At 44.7% G+C, this 21,919-nt stretch overlaps 1 protein-coding gene and 2 non-coding genes across 3 annotated transcripts in view; all 3 read left to right on the top strand.

The window, feature by feature from the left end:
• The window catches only part of KPNA4 (karyopherin subunit alpha 4), a 129,599-nt gene that overhangs the window by 77,209 nt on the left and 30,471 nt on the right, over positions 1-21,919 (top strand). Inside the window, exons 9-14 of the mRNA XM_063916168.1 lie at positions 1,276-1,445; positions 1,948-1,992; positions 2,275-2,406; positions 2,542-2,670; positions 8,897-9,001; positions 14,737-14,808. Coding sequence (XP_063772238.1) covers positions 1,276-1,445; positions 1,948-1,992; positions 2,275-2,406; positions 2,542-2,670; positions 8,897-9,001; positions 14,737-14,808 — 653 coding nt within the window. The remainder of the gene's footprint in view (positions 1-1,275; positions 1,446-1,947; positions 1,993-2,274; positions 2,407-2,541; positions 2,671-8,896; positions 9,002-14,736; positions 14,809-21,919) is intronic.
• Positions 1,501-1,789, top strand: LOC134913644 (small Cajal body-specific RNA 7). The gene has a single exon (XR_010177343.1). It is a non-coding gene; the product is annotated as a small Cajal body-specific RNA 7 (non-coding RNA).
• LOC134913459 (U5 spliceosomal RNA) lies at positions 6,273-6,387 on the top strand. Its single transcript, XR_010177216.1, has one exon. It is a non-coding gene; the product is annotated as a U5 spliceosomal RNA (small nuclear RNA).

The following is a 21,919-nucleotide window of genomic DNA, read 5'->3' as shown; positions in this document are numbered from 1 at the left end:
CAAATAAGACTGTCCGTATTTTCCATCTGGTTATGGGCTGTGGAAACAGCTGAATAATGCTGGTGATATTAATGTGATGATCATATATCCAGTCCGTGACATAGGAACACGGTCATTTGAATAATATCAAGGATATAAAGTGACTGTGTCGATTGCACTAGAGTATGTTATGTCACTAATCCCTAACAAAGGATAAATAGACACTCCAATTTTTGCATGCGACTGTACCTCTACTAGCCATTCCTTACAAGGTTAATAAGCGATCTTGCTTGTTGCATGTGATCACAGTTGCACTAAACAATCTTATCAAGGATAGAAATCCAGTGGAATTGCGGTTTGTTTGCTGGCCGCATTGGACTGTTCTTAATGGTCTAAAGTGATTAGATCTTGCTGGAAGGCTCTTAATAGGGTTGATGAGCCGCCTTGTTTATTGCATGGAATCACGCTTATACTAACAACTTACAACAAGGACAACTAACGAGTATAATCACGAAATACCAACTGATCGCACTGGACTGTTCCTAAAAATTGATAGTGTGCTTAGAGATAATTTAGAGGTCTAGTAAACCCAGCAAAGAGATCATTAATAGATTTCCTAATAACTATTAAGCAAAGATTTGTTCCAATCAGATGCAAATTAGCAATATTTGTGTGGGCATATATAAATGATGGAAATACTATTATGCCGATCATAACCATATTGGTATCGGAAGTGTTGTGTTTTTTAAATTTCAATGTAATTGTGTTTTAATTTACACCGGCCGTGTGTTTGTGTGTATTTGTTTTTTATTTATTGTGGGGAATTAATATAAATAAATTGGTTTAATATACTAATTCTGGGTATACAGCGCTTCATTTTCTTGTATTATGTGTCTCTTTGATTTGGTGGAGAGTCAGTGATCTCCATATATGAAGCTGCAGTAGATCCAGAACAATAGGTATTTATTAGAGATGCCCTGAAGAGTCAGCGCCTAGGTAATTTTTTCTTTTTTCTTTATTGGAACAAGAATCAAGCTCTCATTCCACAATAGTGGAAGAGCGCCACAGGGGTATATAAAAACCCAACACAATTGATAAATCAGTCCCACTGACCATTAATAAATATTACACATATATGTACCCTCTTCCAATTTCACTTATTTATTAAAAAGCATTAAAAGCTATCACAAATTTGAGCAGCATAATAAGACAATGTCCATAAGACAACATTATCCGTAATATAATAGTCTCGTTCAGAAATGTATGAATATTTCCAATTGATGTCATTGTGAACAGGTGATGGACCTCAGTGCAGGGATTATGTAATCAGCCTCGGGGTTGTGAAGCCACTGCTGTCATTCATCAATCCCTCCATTCCCATTACTTTCTTGAGAAATGTCACTTGGGTGATGGTTAATCTGTGTCGCCATAAAGATCCTCCGCCACCTATGGAGACCATACAAGAGGTAACTGCACAAGAAAAAGAGGAAAATATATTACAGCCGTGCTTTCTTGTGCTCTTGGAGATGATGAAATAGAGATTTGGGGTGTTGTGAGAATGTTTGAATAATCTTATATAAACTTGTGTATGTTTTTACAGTTTTGTGTGTGTGTTCTGGTTATTACAAGGAGGCTCTGAATTGACTTAGTCCTGCTGACTTCGGAGTGCATCTGAGGATTGTTGCAATATGAAGGGCTTTGCTGTAACATTTCCAATGATTAGAGCCCTAAATTATGTTTCCTAAATAACCTGCACACCCTTATATCTCTGACAGATATGCTTTAAACCCATATCTGTGATCTGATCCAAGGAGCTATATTCTATCTAGCTAGCTATCTGTATTATTGAGTCTGGCTGAGTGAATTTCATACATATTTGAGTTCATGGTGGCTTTTTTTGTTTATATGATCACCTGAATAGCCCTGTTCGAGGTTGATCTTCTGAAATTTGTGTCATTTGTTTTGCAGATTCTTCCAGCGCTTTGTGTCCTTATTCACCATACAGATGTAAATGTAAGTTACTGAACGTTTACTCCACATTATTGTGAGTACTAGTAAAGGGACCTGGCATTTAATGGGTTACCTCAGTCTGTCCCCAGATCTGACTTCTGCATGCTTGTACCTGACAGGCCAGGCTCCCACACCCCTGTGCTTTCTCCATTCCTGACACTAGGTTGGTCTGTCCAGACTCCATAGCAGTGGAAGCCTTTGGGGTGTGCACATGTTGGCGATTATTGTGTGATAAATGCTGAATGTTAGTGGAGCCTTTATTAATATATTGGTCTTTATGCCTAGATATTGGTGGACACAGTGTGGGCCCTTTCCTATTTAACAGATGCTGGTAATGAACAAATTCAAATGGTAATAGACTCTGGGATTGTGACAAATTTGGTCCCTCTTCTAAGCAACCCAGAAGTGAAAGTTCAGGTAAGCCACATTGTTGACTGCTACAATATATACTTTCTGGATAGATCTTAAATATGCACAGACACTGTTGCTGTGGCTTAGTTTTCCTCCGTAGCAAGTTGGATTTGCTTGAATGTGTGTATATCTTTTCTACAGACTGCAGCTTTAAGAGCTGTAGGGAATATTGTCACCGGGACAGATGAGCAGACACAAGTTGTACTGAATTGCGATGCGCTCTCTCACTTTCCAGCATTGCTTACTCATGTCAAGGAAAAGATCAATAAGGTAGGAACATGAAAGTGTCAAATTGTGCATGACCACTACTTTTCTTTATCATCCACTAGGGGTCACTGGAGTACTCTTGGGATATGGACGGGCGTAGCCGAACAAGGGCACTGAATATTTAAATTTAGGACCCTCCCCCCCCTCCATATCCCCGAGTACCTCAGTGTACGACCTCAGTGTTTTTTCGGTGCTCACAGCACGAACAAGGCTTGTGGTATATCCACACTTGGATTTTTATTTTTAAATTTTTACTTTTTATTTTTACACTTAGCACATCCCTTCCCAGTTTCTGGAAAAACATGGGTCCGGGATAGTGCCGCTGCACGGGCAGCGAATGGCGTGTCGGTCCTCACAAAGAGCACCCTCACAGCCACAGGCGCTACAAGGCAGCGCATGGCGTGTCGGTCCTCACAAAGAGCACCCTCACAGCCACAGGCAGACTGTCTCCTACTGCAACTGGACGGAGATTACAAGCCCGTCACAGCCAGGAGGAGAGCTGAAAACTGGACGGTGCTTACAGTAAGAAGCCCCGTCACAGCCAGGATGGAAGCCCCGTCACAATCTGGACGGAGCTTACAGAAGTAAGGTATGGTGAGGTCAGGGCGGTCAGCTCACGCTGCCGCCCTGCTGTGTGAGTGTTAACTGTACAGGGAGCTGGCCGCCGCTGAGCACGCCGCTGACGGGTCCCGCTGAAGCAATGAAGTTCCACCTGATAGTGGTTAGAATGAGAAAGGTTCTCCTTACATTATACGCGCAGAGCGGCCGCACGTCACTCAGACGCCGGCCGCTCTCACTGCTCTGAGGGCCCGCCACCACTACGCAGCGCCGACTCCTTGGCTGAACTCAGCAGAGCGGCCGCACGTCACTCAGACGCCGGCCGCTCTCACTGCTCTGATGCGGCACCGCTATGCCGCACTCTCCGGGCGCTCATCTAAACATAGCGGCCGCACGTCACTCAGACGCCGGCCGCTCTCACTGCTCGGATGGCCCGGCACGCCGCCGACACTCTCCTGTGTACTAAAGAGCGGCCGCACGTCAACAAGGACGCCGGCCACTCTCCCAGTGAAACACCGCAGACACAGGGAGACTGTGTACTGCTGAAAGAAGGAGCTTCCGGTCGGCTCCCCGGCGCTAGATACAGGCTCTCCTGCTCTCCCTGCACCCGATCCCCGTACGCTGCAGGTAACATGGGGATGCAGGGGGGGGAAGGGGAGGGGGAATAATACCCATAGCAGCAGCAAAGGCTGCATGGGTTCAAGCAGCGCAGCACTTTAAACAATGTACACTGTGTACTGTGATATACAGCACGTTTTATATATATATATAATATATAATAAAGCTTTTGCTGGCATAACTGTCTATAATATCAGTATGAACTGATTATATGTGTAAACACTTTGTATATATATATAATATATATATGAGGCTTTGGCTGGCAATAGGTTATCAGTGGCATAACCTATTGCACGTTTAACCAAGTTTTCTGTTATTTTTGGTTAAGGTTGCAAAATAAATACACTGCAGGCAGTGCTCATATTATTTGACTAAATGCATATATTTTACTGTATCCTACAACTGGGTTATAACTGTATATAAGCATAGTAACTGTATAATAGGCTATTAAGCCTATATATTAAAACTGCAGCAGGTAAACTGTACTGTGATTTTCTGTGGAGCATGGCATGACGGCCATTTTAATCATTGCTGGTTTTCCAGTTATAATTCCAGACCATACACCTCTACTCCACAAGGAGGCGCAGGGGTGTTAGTGGGAATTTTTACTTCAGGATAATTCTAGAACATTCCTGCCCTACATCTTTAAGCCACCAGAAGGCGCAGGGGTGTTAGTAGGAATTTGGTTCGGGTTTCATGCCCATGTGAACTGCTTTTCACATAAAGAACACTTTAGTTTCCTAATAAATATGCTGTTCAGCAATAACATATATATATATAGATATATATGCCATATAATGTTATTAAGGCGTGCAAGTGTCTGTCTGTTGCCTATTATGATGTCTGTCTACATAGCAAATAAGGCTCTAGTGCAGACTAAAAATGTTAACATTGGCAATTCAAATTAAAACAGCGGTAATCGGAGTCTCAGAATAACTCCGCCAGCGCTAACAAAAGACAGTCTTTCCAAAGTGACAATTTTCCTTTGGGTACCAGAGTGTTTATTTCACTAGTCTTATAATTTAATGCACGATTCTATGTCAAATCTCACACCGATAACTACAAGTGAGAAGTGTACATTAGTCCAGCATTCAGATAGTGCGGGGTTTTGGACAACCATACATAATCGTTTCCAAAAGTACGCGATCCGCCATTGGTATATGCGTTTCTGTCAAACATTATAAAAACCACAGATACATTTGGGTCACTAGAATCTATGTATGGAACCATGCCGATCACTGTTAAAAGAAGCTGCAGAGTATATCTGTAAAGCTTCTGCTAACGCCGGTTATTTTCATTGTCGCTAGTTAAGTGCGTCAAGACCAGAGCTTGTTTGCTCCTAAATTTGATATATGTGTAACGGCATTTTATCCCTTTAGGATATTCTGCCATTAGCGCATACAATACTTGTAACGGCGTTTTATTCCTTTATAAGAAACAGTCACGCCTTGTAACGACAGGACGTTACAGTCAGCAAGCCAGTGGTTTAATGACCTCTTTTACAATTGTGGAAGCGCGTCTTTACATGTTACATTTGCGAGGTTTCAGGACTTCAACTCATACATGTCTCAGCTATTTACAGCTTAAAGTACAAAACTGCCTCTGTCGAACGGTTTGGCAAGTTGTCATTTAGTCTTTGCTGGTTTATAAACCAGGCAGTAGTACGCCAACAGAGTCAGAGTTATTTATTCACCTCTGTTTTAGCAAGACCAAACAGCTCTGTCGCAATATCAAAAGTCATTTACTACAGTAGAAAATGGATTTTCTGCGGTTAGTATTTGCTTATTGGAGCCACAAAATTTGCATAATTGCATTTGATCTTGACAATGCGTATTTACCCAGTCCGGTTTGTTCATCACAGGTTCTAGCGTTTGCAAATCGCCACAACCATTAACCATTTCATATCTACCGTTGCTTATCGCTTTGGGTATTTACCAAAGTGATGTTGGGATGATAGCTCATCTCACATAAGAACTCTGTCTCAACAAAGTTCCTCTAACTTGCGCTACTAAGGTATACTGCGGTAGCAGATCAAGTTCGAAAACAATCGCATCTAATTCCGTCTAAACGATGTCAATGCCTAGGTAAGATGATAAATACGGTAAATCAAAGACTTTTACCTACTACACCAGCAATAACAAATGTACGTCTAGTAATTAGTGCAAAACACGCACACTAGCGGTACATTGGTGTATTCACCTATTAAGAATAAAGATGTGTTTTCAATTTAGTTCGCCACCCTTCACTCGCGTTTCCCACAGAGGGAAAAGGGTGCATATACTCTGGACGACAGTCGCAGAGGGTCAGGATTTGTAGTTAAAATCAGCGACAAAGGTTCTAAAACACGACAGATTGCTGTCGATAAAGGTCCTAGAACTCTGTGCATTTTACAATGCAATACATGATTCGCTTTCAGTCTGACCAGGTATATACTCTGGTTTCTCTTCAGAACGAATAAATCTTTCGCCTTTTACTAAAGATTTCTGTGGAGAGGAACAACCATGAGTTTCAGGTAAATGTTTGATGCCTGTCTCACGCTGGCCTTAAGCAGTCAAACAAGGCAACGGCAGTTGCATACACAACAACCAGTGAGAACCAAGAAGCCGCATGGTAATGCGGCATGTGACTCAAATCCTCAATGGCTTAGAACACCATTAGGTGAAAATGTCAAGAGATCATTACGTGAGTGGACATCTGTTAGACAGAGGATCTCACCCGTCAGGATTTGGATCCTGAAAACTGGACATTAAATCCAGAGGTGTTTCATATGTGAGTCCACAGAAGGGGGTTACCCTCAAGTATACATGATGGCATCTCGCCACAATTACAAAAGCTCAGTATGTGTACAAAACAGATCACAAGGGCAGTGGCGGTGGAGTCTCTCACATTCATGTGGTCATTCAGCATCGTGTATCTGGCTCCACCAGTTTCCGCTGCTCTCTCCGTTGTCACAACGGCTCATAAGACAGTTGTCACAGTCATACTGGTGGTAGCTCATGGGTTTCGGAGAAGTTTGCTTCTCGAATTTTCAAGGAATACTTGCACACGATCTTGGCCCGCTCATAATACGTCCAACCTGTTACATCAGGGAACGTTAGTTTACCCATAGTTACCTATGTACCTATTATCTATGTACCGCAGCTGCGGTTGACGGGGTGAGGGTGCAGACCGCCCTCTTAAGAAATTGAGCATTACAGTATCGGTTATACTAACCATGTTACGAAATAGTAAGCCGTTTAAGGCAGCTCATTTTTACAAAATTTCGTGTGCTTACATAGGTTGTAAACCTCGGAAGTTTCCAACATCATCCTTCAAGTAACCCGTATTCTGTTAAACGGGGTGGGATGGAAAACTGCGTTGATCTGCACGAAGAGTGCAGATATCTGTGTGGTAAACTTATTTTCAAAGACGTTTGCCTCTATTGGCGTCTGTACACATCTTTCTACAAGGTGTCATCAAAGTTCACACTCTATTTATCCCACCTACAGCGCCAGGCGACTTGAAGTTGGGTTCAGATTTCTTACAGTTTTCATATTTTGAACCCTTTCAACAAATGGGAATTAAGTTTCTCACTTTGGAAAACAATTTTCTTATAGCCTTGGCTTCGGCAAGGGTTTTGTTTTCATATTTGGGTGCCTTGTATTCCAAGCCACCGTATTTGAGTTTTCTCATGACAAAGCAGATCTTCGGACGAATCACGCTTTCGTATTCTTCACATCAATATACCAATAGGGGTTCCTGTGTGGACAGCACATTCTAGAATTCTGAATGTGGTACACGCATTACGCGTTTATATATGTCCCGAACGTCAACAGTATGTGATATAAATACGTTGTTTGTTCTCTATGATACTGCCAACTGGGGTTAGCCAGTTTCTTAGCAGACATTATCCAGTTGGGTAATAATAATGACTACAAGTCAGGTTTACTTTAAGGCTAAGTTACAATCGCCTACGTCAGTAATAGCTCATCCCACAGGTTCTGTGGGAATGTCAGACCCAGTGGGTCGTGGAGTGTCTAAAACGCGGCTATATAGCCTTCATGTGCACCATGTTTGTGCACGTTTACACGTTATAAATGGTGGCGCCATCAGCATCTAGCTTTGGGCTGCCTACTGTTACAAGTATCAAACAGCTCTCCCGCCCACGAGGGAAGCTTTGGTACGTCCCAAGAGTACTCCAGTGACCCCTAGTGGATGATAAAGAAAATAGGATTTTGGTACTTACCAGGTAAATCCTTTTCTTTGAATCCATAGGGGGCACTGGACGCCCACCCAGAGCAGTTTTACCTGGGTTGTGTTAAGCTCAAGGGAGCTTAGGGTAACAAGTTTTACTTCATTGATATTAAGCTCAAAGGAGCTTATGGTAACACATTTTCACCGATTGGTTCAAATTATAAAGTTCTATCGGTTATGGTGTCAACTGTTTAGTTGACAGTAAGGTTATGGGTCAACATTGTGTTGTCCGTTATGTTATAGGTATTCTCCATTGTCAACCTCTCTATATCGTTCCTGTTCGCTCAGTAAAAAACACTGAGGTCGTACACTGAGGTACTCGGGGATATGGAGGGGGGGGAGGGTCCTAAATTTAAATATTCAGTGCCCTTGTTCGGCTACGCCCGTCCATATCCCAAGAGTACTCCAGTGCCCCCTATGGATTCAAAGAAAAGGATTTACCTGGTAAGTACCAAAATCCTATTTTCCTTCCAGTTTACTTTGTTTTACAGTTTACCAAACTCGGAGGGCCCAATAAGCCACAATAATGACACATTTATGATTATTTAATGTACAACTAGTGTTTATGCCTCTTTACTCCAATTTTCATAAAATGCACCAGTGTTAAGTGTACCCTTTCATTGTTCTTATGTCTCATTAATGATGCAAATGAGGCATATGTGGGAGTCCCTGGGGGGTCACTTGGTGTGGCTAAATCTGTGGTGTGCCAAAAAGTGGTAGCTTGCTTTCACTCACTACTCTATTACTCATATAATGTTGCCATTTGTCTTGTGTAGCCCTGTTTGGCAGTTTAGCATGTTTCACTTTTCTGATCTTACAGGAGGCAGTATGGTTTTTGTCTAACATCACAGCTGGCAACCAGCAGCAAGTTCAGGCCGTTATCGATGGTAACCTTGTACCAATGATCATACATCTTTTGGATAAGGTAAGGGCCGCTGTCTAAAATGGATTCTGCTTTTCTGTTTTGCTCTACATGACCAGCCTTGGTGGCACAGCCCCTCTTTGTCTTTTATCAGTAATGTCCATTTCTCTATCGTCCTAAGTGGATGCTGGGGTTCCTGAAAGGACCATGGGGAATAGCGGCTCCGCAGGAGACAGGGCACAAAAGTAAAGCTTTTACAGGTCAGGTGGTGTGTACTGGCTCCTCCCCCTATGACCCTCCTCCAGACTCCAGTTAGATTTTTGTGCCCGGCCGAGAAGGGTGCAATTCTAGGTGGCTCTCATAAAGAGCTGCTTAGAGAGTTTAGCTTAGGTTTTTTATTTTACAGTGATTCCTGCTGGCAACAGGATCACTGCAACGAGGGACAGAGGGGAGAAGAAGTGAACTCACCTGCGTGCAGGATGGATTGGCTTCTTGGCTACTGGACATGAAGCTCCAGAGGGACGATCACAGGTACAGCCTGGATGGTCACCGGAGCCACGCCGCCGGCCCCCTCACAGATGCTGAAGCAAGAAGAGGTCCAGAATCGGCGGCTGAAGACTCCTGCAGTCTTCTTAAGGTAGCGCACAGCACTGCAGCTGTGCGCCATTTTCCTCTCAGCACACTTCACACGGCAGTCACTGAGGGTGCAGGGCGCTGGGGGGGGGGCGCCCTGGGAGGCAAATGAAAACCTTTAAAAAGGCTAAAAATACCTCACATATAGCCCCAGAGGCTATATGGAGATATTTACCCCTGCCTAAATGTACTAAATAGCGGGAGACGAGCCCGCCGGAAAAGGGGCGGGGCCTATCTCCTCAGCACACGGCGCCATTTTCTGTCACAGCTCCGCTGGTCAGGAAGGCTCCCAGGTCTCTCCCCTGCACTGCACTACAGAAACAGGGTATAACAGAGAGGGGGGGCAAAATAAATGGCAATATATTAATATAAAAGCAGCTATAAGGGAGCACTTAATCATAAGGCTATCCCTGTCATATATAGCGCTTTTTGGTGTGTGCTGGCAGACTCTCCCTCTGTCTCCCCAAAGGGCTAGTGGGTCCTGTCTTCGTATAGAGCATTCCCTGTGTGTCTGCTGTGTGTCGGTACGTGTGTGTCGACATGTATGAGGACGTTATTGGTGTGGAGGCGGAGCAATTGCCAAATATGAGGATGTCACCTTCTAGGGGGTCGACACCAGAATGGATGCCTTTATTTGTGGAATTACGGGATAGCGTCAACTCGCTTAAGCAGTCGTTTGCCGACATGAGGCGGCCGGACACTCAATTAGTGCCTGTCCAGGCGCCTCAAACACCGTCAGGGGCTGTAAAACGCCCCTTGCCTCAGTCGGTCGACACAGACCCAGACACAGGCACTGATTCCGGTGGTGAAGGTGACGAATCAACCGTATTTTCCAGTAGGGCCACACGTTATATGATTTTGGCAATAAAGGAGATGTTACATTTAGCTGATACTACAGGTACCACTAAACAGGGTATTATGTGGGGTGTGAAAAAACTACCAGTAGTTTTTACCGAATCAGAAGAATTAAATGACGTGTGTGATGAAGCGTGGGGTGCCCCGATAAAAAACTGCTAATTTCAAAGAAGTTATTGGCTTTATACCCTTTCCCGCCAGAGGTTAGGGAGCGCTGGGAAACACCTCCTAGGGTGGACAAAGCGCTAACACGCTCATCAAAACAAGTGGCGTTACCCTCTCCTGAGACGGCCGCACTTAAAGATCCATCAGATAGGAGGATGGAAAATATCCAAAAAGGTATATACACACATGCAGGTGTTATACTACGACCAGCTATTGCGACTGCCTGGATGTGCAGTGCTGGGGTAGTTTGGTCAGAGTCCCTGATCGAAAATATTGATACCCTGGACAGGGACAATATTTTACTGTCGTTAGAACAAATAAAGGATGCATTTCTTTATATGCGTGATGCACAGAGAGATATCTGCACACTGGCATCACGGGTAAGTGCTATGTCCATTTCGGCCAGAAGAGCTTTATGGACACGACAGTGGACAGGCGATGCGTAGAGGAGTTATTTGGGGTCGGTCTATCGGATTTGGTGGCCACGGCTACGGCCGGGAAATCCACCTTTCTACCTCAAGTCACTCCCCAACTGAAAAAGGCACCGACCTTTCAACGCAGCCCTTTCGTTCCTTTAAAAATAAGAGAGCAAAGGGCTATTCATATCTGCCACGAGGCAGAGGACGAGGGAAGAGACAGCAACAGGCAGCTCCTTCCCAGGAACAGAAGCCCTCCCCGGCTTCTACAAAAGCCTCAGCATGACGCTGGGGCTTCGCAAGCGGACTCGGGGGCGGTAGGCGGTCGTCTCAAGAATTACAGCGCGCAGTGGGCTCACTCGCAGGTAAATCCCTGGATCCTGCAGATAATATCTCAGGGGTACAGGTTGAAATTAGAGACAGAGCCACCTCGCCGTTTCCTGAAGTCTGCTTTACCAACGTCCCCCTCAGAAAGGGAGACGGTTTTGGAAGCCATTCACAAGCTGTATTCTCAGCAGGTGATAGTCAAGGTACCTCTTCTACAACAAGGGAAGGGGTATTATTCCACTCTTTTTGTGGTACCGAAGCCGGATGGCTCGGTAAGGCCTATTCTAAATCTGAAGTCCTTGAACCTGTACATAAAGAAGTCCAAGTTCAAGATGGAGTCACTCAGAGCAGTGATAGCGAACCTGGAAGAAGGGGACTTTATGGTATCCTTGGACATCAAGGATGCGTATCTCCACGTTCCAATTACCCCTCACACCAGGGGTACCTCAGGTTCGTTGTACAAAACTGTCACTATCAGTTTCAGACGCTGCCGTTTGGTTTGTCCACGGCACCTCGGGTCTTTACAAAGGTAATGGCCGAGATAATATTTCTTCTTCGAAGAAAAGGCGTATTAATTATCCCATACTTGGACGATCTCCTAATAAGGGCAAGGTCCAGAGAACAGCTAGAGATGGGTTTAGCACTATCTCAAGAGGTGCTAAAGCAGCACGGATGGATTCTGAATATTCCAAAATCCCAATTAATGCCGACAACTCGTCTGCTGTTCCTGGGGATGATTCTGGACACAGTTCAGAAAAAGGTTTTTCTTCCCGAAGAAAAAGCCAAGGAGTTATCTGACCTGGTCAGGAACCTCCTAAAACCAGGAAAGGTGTCTGTACATCAATGCACAAGAGTCCTGGGAAAAAATGGTAGCTTCTTACGAAGCAATCCCTTTCGGCAGATTCCATGCAAAGGGATCTGTTGGACAAATGGTCAGGGTCGCATCTTCAGATGCACCTGCGGATAACCCTGTCGCCGAGGACAAGGGTATCCCTTCTGTGGTGGTTGCAGGAGGCTCATCTATTGGAGGGCCGCAGATTCGGCATGCAGGATTGGATCCTGGTGACCACGGAGGCCAGCCTGAGAGGCTGGGGAGCAGTCACACAGGGAAGAAATTTCCAGGGAGTGTGGTCGAGCCTGAAAAAGTCTCTTCACATAAGCATTCTGGAACTAAGAGCAATCTACAATGCTCTAAGCCAGGCGGAACCTCTGCTTCAAGGAAGACCGGTGTTGATCCAGTCGGACAACATCACGTCAGTCGCCCATGTAAACAGACAGGGCGGCACAAGAAGCAGGAGGGCAATGGCAGAAGCTGCCAGGATCCTTCGCTGGGCGGAGAATCACGTGATAGCACTGTCAGCAGTATTCATCCCGGGCGTGGACAACTGGGAAGCAGACTTCCTCAGCAGACACGACCTTCACCCGGGAGAGTGGGGACTTCATCCAGAAGTTTTCCACATGCTATTAAACCGTTGGGTAAAACCAATGGTGGACATGATGGCGTCTCGCCTCAACAAAACACTGGACAGGTATTGCGCCAGGTCAAGAGATCCGCAGGCAATAGCTGTGGACGCGCTGGTAACACCTTGGGTGTACCAGTCGGTATATGTGTTTCCTCCTCTGCCTCTCATACCAAAGGTATTGAGGATTATACGGCAAAGAGGAGTAAGACTAGTGGCTCCGGATTGGCCAAGAAGGACTTGGTACCCGGAACTTCAAGAGATGGTCACGGACGATCCGTGGCCTCTACTTCTGAGAAGGGACCTGCTTCAGCAGGGTACTTGTCTTTTTCAAGAATTACCGCGGCTGCGTTTGACGGCATGGCGTTTGAATGCCAGATCCTAAAAGGAAAAGGCATTCCAGAAGAAGTCATTCCTACCTTGATAAAGGCAAGGAAGGAAGTCACCGCGAAGCATTATCGCCGTATTTGGCGAAAATATGTTGCGTGGTGCGAGCAGCGGAGTGCTCCGATGGAGGAATTTCAACTGGGTCGTTTTCCTACATTTCCTGCAATCAGGATTGTCTATGGGTCTCAAATTGGGATCTATTAAGGTTCAAATTTCGGCCCTATCAATATTCTTCCAAAAAGAATTGGCCTCAGTCCCTGAGGTCCAGATTTTTATCAAAGGAGTACTGCATATACAGCCTCCTGTGGTGCCTAAGGTGGCACCGTGGGATCTAAATGTAGTTTTAGATTTCCTCAAATCCAATTGGTTTGAACCACTAAAGAATGTGGATTTGAAATATCTCACATGGAAAGTGACTATGTTACTGGCCCTGGCTTCGGCCGGGAGAGTATCTGAACTGGCGGCTTTGTTTTATAAAAGCCCTTATTTAATTTTCCATTCGACATAGGGCAGAGCTGCGGACGCGTCCGCATTTTCTCCCTAAGGTGGTATCAGCGTTTCACCTGAACCAGCCTATTGTAGTGCCTGCGGCTACAGACGACTTGAAGGACTCCAAGTTGTTGGACGTTGTCAGAGCCTTAAAAATATACATTTAAAGGACGGCTGGAGTCAGAAAATCTGACTCGCTGTTTATACTGTATGCACCCAACAAGTTGGGTGCACCTGCTTCTAAGCAGTCGATTGCTCGTTGGATTTGTAACAAAATTCAACTTGTACATTCTGTGGCAGGCCTGCCACAGCCTAAATCTGTTAAGGCCCATTCCGCAAGGAAGGTGGGCTCATCTTGGGCGGCTGCCCGAGGGGTCTCGGCATTACAACTCTGCCGAGCAGCTACGTGGTCAGGGGAGAACACGTTTGTAAATTTTTACAAATTTGATACCCTGGCAAAGGAGGACCTGGAGTTCTCTCATTCGGTGCTGCAGAGTCATCCGCACTCTCCCGCCCGTTTGGGAGCTTTGGTATAATCCCCATGGTCCTTTCAGGAACCCCAGCATCCACTTAGGACGATAGAGAAAATAAGAATTTACTTACCGATAATTCTATTTCTCGGAGTCCGTAGTGGATGCTGGGCGCCCATCCCAAGTGCGGATTATCTGCAATACTTGTACATAGTTATTGTTAACTAATTCGGGTTATTGTTTAGGAAGCCATCTTTCAGAAGCTCCTCTGTTATCATACTGTTAACTGGGTTTAGATCACAAGTTGTACGGTGTGATTGGTGTGGCTGGTATGAGTCTTACCCGGGATTCAAAATCCTCCCTTATTGTGTACGCTCGTCCGGGCACAGTACCTAACTGGAGTCTGGAGGAGGGTCATAGGGGGAGGAGCCAGTACACACCACCTGACCTGTAAAAGCTTTACTTTTGTGCCCTGTCTCCTGCGGAGCCGCTATTCCCCATGGTCCTTTCAGGAAACCCAGCATCCACTACGGACTCCGAGAAATAGAATTATCGGTAAGTAAATTCTTATTTTTTTTTTTTTCTACCCTAAACAGGGTGATTTTGGGACACAGAAAGAAGCTGCATGGGCAATAAGCAATTTAACAATTAGCGGAAGGAAAGACCAAGTGAGTAATATGTTCTACATACCATTTATTCTGAACTTTGCTGCTGAACCACTGTATGCTAATTCCCTATGTAATAGATCAGTGGTGATTGTGTATACTCTCGTAGATTTTAATGAAAATGTTTTTAGACTGAAAAATCAAATTTTAAATGTGATCCAAAAATTAAAGTGATTGCTCTGGATATTACCGCCTGTTTCTTATGGGACACTGTATTCCTTTATTCTGTAGCTGTGTATGAGGTTTCATTAATTCTTGCAGATGTACAGTGCATCCGGAGAGTATTGTATCTGTATATATATATTTTATATGTGTGTGTGTGTGTGTGTATATATATATATATATATATATATATATATATATATATATATATATATATATATATATATATATATATATATATATATATATATATATACACCCAACGAGTAAGGAGGCACTCAGAGACTTTCAGTAGAAAAACACTTTAGTGAAGGCACTGCAAGTTACAACGACATCAACGTTTCGGGGCCCGTAGCCCCTTCTTCAGGATACCAAACCGTGACAAAAAACAAACATTTATATGTGCACTCACCCCTCCAAGACGTCCCCCCAGGCTGCCGCCGCCCCCGTGTCCAGGGCCCGGCGTCCGTCTCCACGAGCGGGTTACTTCCGCCGGAAGTGACGTCACCGGTCCCGCCCACGTTGCCGCGGCAACCCTATACACAAAACAATAAAAAACTCTGGTTGAGAGGAAGCCAGGTCCGTGCGGCGTCATACTATGCCTGCTCAAAGGTGCACTGTGCTGCATAAAAACCAAGTAGTGACATGTAAACAATGCTGATGTCTACCTTATAAATACTGAGACTCCTACATAAGCTCCTATAAAAACTCCTCATTACAGAGGACGTCAGTGAAACTCACCTGGCCTCACTTTAAGGAGACCCACTGTGTTCTATCGTGTATCAATAAAACTAGTTAAAACATAGTGACAATGGTGTGAACCGGATTTCCATAGTGAATATACTCACTAGTAGGTTAAAAACTGTGTACCCACACTGCTAAAAAATCCCCACATTTCAAAGACAGGACAAACCTCGTGCCAATCCTTATAACTATCAGATCCTCACGCCATCCCCTTGATAGCAAGCATGCAGCCATTCACTGCTGGCTCCCTCTCCCCATCTTTTACCCAGCATCATTGTGACATGCATTTAAAAACACAAACAGCAGATACAAAACAACATATGACATGTATGAGTTAACAAAAAAAATTAAAAAGAGTACATGTAAACTCCACACGGTTGTTAGCAGCATTTAGAAAAAGAAAGGTAAGAGAACACAGACCATCTCATCAGTCCTCAGATGGCTCTCTATCTGTAGTCTTACCATAAGTGGCTAGTTGTTACTCTCACATAATGGATGAATACCCCCTCTCGAGGGCCCCCAAGCTTTTTAACGAACCTACCCACAGTGTCTTCACCATTAACTAAATGCATAAAGATGACCATTTTTACAAGCAGTTACTAAGACCCAGTGATTCATTTAAGCCCCTGGGCCTGATGGTATCAAGTCTAAAAATCCATCGGGATTCCAACTGGAGCAGTTTCAACGCCCTGTTACCACCCCTGATGGATTCAGGCACCTGATCGATAATCCGGTATTTCAGGGTTGCCATTCCATGCTTCAGGTTGGCAAAATGCCGAGCTACCGGTTGCTCACTCTGGCCTGAGCTCAATGCCGCCCTGATGGCCTGTCTGTGCTGGGCCATCCTGATTTTAAAGAGACATTCCGTCTTCCCCACGTAATACAAGCCACATGGGCAAATAATGACATATACTACAAATTTTGAGTTGCATGACAAAGGCCAGTTGATGGTGTACTTCTTGGCCGAGTGTGGATGTAAAATACTGGATCCTACTGACATATAGCTGCATGTCGTGCAGCCAATGCATCTATAGCAACCATTGGGTCTGCTCAGGAAATGTTGAGGCGCTGGTTTTTTGAATTTGCTAAGATCAGTTTTAACAAGCATGTCCTTTATATTCCTTCCTCTTTTATAGCTCGGCATGATTTGTGTGTGTTTTAGTATCTTAAGATCAGGGTCTGTGGTGATAATGGGCCACAATGATCTGATCTTAAGATACTAAAACACACACAAATCATGCCGAGCTATAAAAGAGGAAGGAATATAAAGGACATGCTTGTTAAAACTGATCTTAGCAAATTCAAAAAACCAGCGCCTCAACATTTCCTGAGCAGACCCAATGGTTGCTATAGATGCATTGGCTGCACGACATGCAGCTATATGTCAGTAGGATCCAGTATTTTACATCCACACTCGGCCAAGAAGTACACCATCAACTGGCCTTTGTCATGCAACTCAAAATTTGTAGTATATGTCATTATTTGCCCATGTGGCTTGTATTACGTGGGGAAGACGGAATGTCTCTTTAAAATCAGGATGGCCCAGCACAGACAGGCCATCAGGGCGGCATTGAGCTCAGGCCAGAGTGAGCAACCGGTAGCTCGGCATTTTGCCAACCTGAAGCATGGAATGGCAACCCTGAAATACCGGATTATCGATCAGGTGCCTGAATCCATCAGGGGTGGTAACAGGGCGTTGAAACTGCTCCAGTTGGAATCCCGATGGATTTTTAGACTTGATACCATCAGGCCCAGGGGCTTAAATGAATCACTGGGTCTTAGTAACTGCTTGTAAAAATGGTCATCTTTATGCATTTAGTTAATGGTGAAGACACTGTGGGTAGGTTCGTTAAAAAGCTTGGGGGCCCTCGAGAGGGGGTATTCATCCATTATGTGAGAGTAACAACTAGCCACTTATGGTAAGACTACAGATAGAGAGCCATCTGAGGACTGATGAGATGGTCTGTGTTCTCTTACCTTTCTTTTTCTAAATGCTGCTAACAACCGTGTGGAGTTTACATGTACTCTTTTTAATTTTTTTTGTTAACTCATACATGTCATATGTTGTTTTGTATCTGCTGTTTGTGTTTTTAAATGCATGTCACAATGATGCTGGGTAAAAGATGGGGAGAGGGAGCCAGCAGTGAATGGCTGCATGCTTGCTATCAAGGGGATGGCGTGAGGATCTGATAGTTATAAGGATTGGCACGAGGTTTGTCCTGTCTTTGAAATGTGGGGATTTTTTAGCAGTGTGGGTACACAGTTTTTAACCTACTAGTGAGTATATTCACTATGGAAATCCGGTTCACACCATTGTCACTATGTTTTAACTAGTTTTATTGATACACGATAGAACACAGTGGGTCTCCTTAAAGTGAGGCCAGGTGAGTTTCACTGACGTCCTCTGTAATGAGGAGTTTTTATAGGAGCTTATGTAGGAGTCTCAGTATTTATAAGGTAGACATCAGCATTGTTTACATGTCACTACTTGGTTTTTATGCAGCACAGTGCACCTTTGAGCAGGCATAGTATGACGCCGCACGGACCTGGCTTCCTCTCAACCAGAGTTTTTTATTGTTTTGTGTATAGGGTTGCCGCGGCAACGTGGGCGGGACCGGTGACGTCACTTCCGGCGGAAGTAACCCGCTCGTGGAGACGGACGCCGGGCCCTGGACACGGGGGCGGCGGCAGCCTGGGGGGACGTCTTGGAGGGGTGAGTGCACATATAAATGTTTGTTTTTTGTCACGGTTTGGTATCCTGAAGAAGGGGCTACGGGCCCCGAAACGTTGATGTCGTTGTAACTTGCAGTGCCTTCACTAAAGTGTTTTTCTACTGAAAGTCTCTGAGTGCCTCCTTACTCGTTGGGTGTATGCATGGAGGTGAATATCTCAAAGGAGGGCACCTGAGCCAGTAAGCCCACGGAGGCTTTCCGAGTGCCGGCCATCTATGATGTTTATATATATATATATATATATATATATATATATATATATATATATATATATATATATATATATATATATATATATATATATATATACACACTGCTCAAAAAAATAAAGGGAACACTTAACACAATGTAACTCCAAGTCAATCACACTTCTGTGAAATCAAACTGTCCACTTAGGAAGCAATACTGATTGACAATCAATATCACATGCTGTTGTGCAAATGGAATAGACAACAGGTGGACATTATAGGCAATTAGCAAGACATCCCCAATAAAGGAGTTGTTCTGCAGGTGGTGACCACAAACCACTTCTCAGCTCCTATGCTTTCTGGCTGATGATTTGGACATTTTTGAAAGGTGGTGGTGCTTTCACTCTAGTGGTAGCATGAGACGGAGTCTACAACCCACACAAGTGGCTCAGGTAGTGCAGCTCATCCAGGATGGCACATCAATGCGAGCTGTGGCAAGAAGGTTTGCTGTGTCTATCAGCGTAGTGTCCAGAGCAGGGGTGGCCAACCAGTCAGAAACAAAGAGCCAAACATTTTGTTAGGCACGTCAAAGAGCCAACATCGAGCCGCAGGCGCACATGCAAAAATGGGGTGTGGCCTTGTGCCTGCTAGGCCACACCTCTGGAATAAAATACATTTAAAAAACCAGATCCACATGAAATACATTTAAAGCCAGATCCAACATAAAATACATTTAAAAAGCCACTTCCACATAAAATAATTGAGAAAGATCCACATAAAATATATTGAAAAAGCCAGATTCACATAATACACTTCAGCTCCCATGTGTCACTCAAGCCAGCACTCTCCTGTGTCACTCCTGCCAGGACCCTCATGTGTCACCACAGCTCACTCACACACACACACTCACACACACACACACACACACACACACACACACACACACACACACACACACACACACACACACACACATACATATCTCGTGCCATTGCAGCAGCCCCTTATGTGTCCTCTGTTTGCCAGTGGGTGTCTCACCTCTAGTATCTGGCTCCCTCAGTTCTCAGTCCCCGTTGTGCTGCTGCTGACTGACTGGCTGGAGTGCAGCAGTTTCCGGATCTGTTGTGGTCACGTGGCTTCGAGTGTCGGGAGCCACATTTGAATAAAGAAAGAGCCGCATGAGGCTCAAGAGCCACAGGTTGGCCACCGCTGGTCCAGAGCATGGAGGCGCTACCAGGAGACAGGCCAGTACATCAGGAGACGTGGAGGAAGCCGTAGGAGGGCAACAACCCAGCAGCAGGACCGCTACCTCCGCCTTTGTGCAAGGTGGAGCACTGCCAGAGCCCTGCAAAATGACCTCCAGCAAGCCACAAATGTGCATGTGTCTACTCAAACGATCAGAAACAGACTCCATGAGGGTGGTATGAGGGCTCGACGTCCACAGGTGGGGGTTGTGCTTACAGCCCAACACCGTGCAGGACGTTTGGCATTTGCCAGAGAACACCAAGATTGGCACATTCGCCACTGGCGCCCTGTGCTCTTCACAGATGAAAGCAGGTTCTCACTGAGCACATGTGACAGACGTGACAGTCTGGAGACGCCAAGGAGAACGTTCTGCTGCCTGCAACATCCTCCAGCATGACCGGTTTGGCGGTGGGTCAGTAATGGTGTGGGGTGGCATTTCTTTGGGGAGCCGCACAGCCCACCATGGCACCCCGCCTGGAGTTTGTCAAAATGCACCTGAAGTACACTCAGACCATGAGAAACAAAATTCTCTGGTCTGATGAGACAAAGATTGAACTCTTGGAGTGAATGCCAGGCATCCTGTTTGGAGGAAACCAGGCGCCGCTCATCACCAGGCCAATACCATCCCTACAGTGAAGCATGGTGGTGGCAGCATCATGCTGTGGAGATGTCTTTCAACAGCAGGAACTTGGAGACTAGTCAGAATAGAGGGAAAGATGAATGCAGCAATGTACAGAGACATCCTGGATGGAAACCTGCTCCAGAGCGCACTTGACCTCAGACTGGGCTGACTGTTCATCTTTCGGCAGGACAACAAACCCTAAGCACACAGCCAAAATATCAAAGGAGTGGCTTCAGGACAACTCTGAATGTCCTTGAGTGGCCCAGCCAGATCCCAGACTTGAATCCGATTTGAACATCTCTGGAGAGATCTGAAAATGACTGCGCACCGACTCGTCCCATCCAACCTGATGGAGCTTAACAGGTGCTGCAAAGAGAAATGGGCGAAACTGGCCAAAGATAGGCGTGCCAAGCTTGTGGCATCATATTTAAAAAGGCTTTAGGCTTTAATTGCTGCCAAAGATACATCAACAAAGTATTGAGCAAAGGTTGTAAATACTTATGTACATGTGATTTCTTAGTTTTCCACTTTTAATAAATTTGCAGAAATCTCAAACACTTTCTTCAAATTGTCATTATGGGGTATTGTGTGTAGAATTTTAAGAAAAAAAATTAATTTATTCTATTAGGCTATAACATATAACAAAATGTGAAAAAAGTGAAGAGCTGTGAATACTCCGGATGCACTGTATGTTTGATGCCAAAGGAAGCACATCTCAGTGAGCGAGCCACCTTCTATCCAGAAAGTGAATTCATAGTGAAATCTTATTCTTAGATTGTTTGACAATGGTGTGAAGCAGAAATCTCACCCATTATAGAAACATACTTAGGTGTTGATACAAGTAGCATCGCCTTGCGACTAGCTGCCATTTGGGGTGTGTTCTGGCTTACATGCCATTGTAACTGCTCTTTACTCCCCTCCCACATAATTCTTGACATCTTTGGTTAGCAGTTCCAAAACTGGGACCCCCAACAGTACATGTTTTCCAGGTCTCACAGAATCGCAAGTGAAATAATTATCTCCCCCTGTGGATTAAAATGTCAGTGAGTAATAAATTTACCTGTGCACCTTACTAGTGATAGCAGAAAAGTGCCCGAGCGCCAAGACAGATATGCTGCACACAACCTGGTCAGAAGGGATCACCAATACCAAAGATTGGATAAGTGTATGCAGAAAGTTAGACCAGATGCGGTGCGCTTATCAGGTAACAATATAGAATTGATACTTCCCTTATGTATCCTCTGTTGTAGGTTCTAAGAGGTACTTCGGATAAATGGAATCCACATGTGGGCGTAAAAGAGAATTCCAAATATAGTGTAGTATGTTGCAAATAAAACAATTTTTTATTCAAACAATAAAAATTTGCGAATGTGGCCAAATAAACAGGCACTTATAAAATATATGGTAATAGATGGAGGTTT

This window comes from Pseudophryne corroboree, chromosome 4 (assembly GCF_028390025.1).
Source record: "Pseudophryne corroboree isolate aPseCor3 chromosome 4, aPseCor3.hap2, whole genome shotgun sequence".
NCBI classification, from domain to species: Eukaryota; Metazoa; Chordata; class Amphibia; order Anura; family Myobatrachidae; genus Pseudophryne; species Pseudophryne corroboree.
The sequence above is the reverse complement of the archived record's forward strand: the minus strand, read 5'-3'. Positions and strand labels throughout refer to the sequence as shown.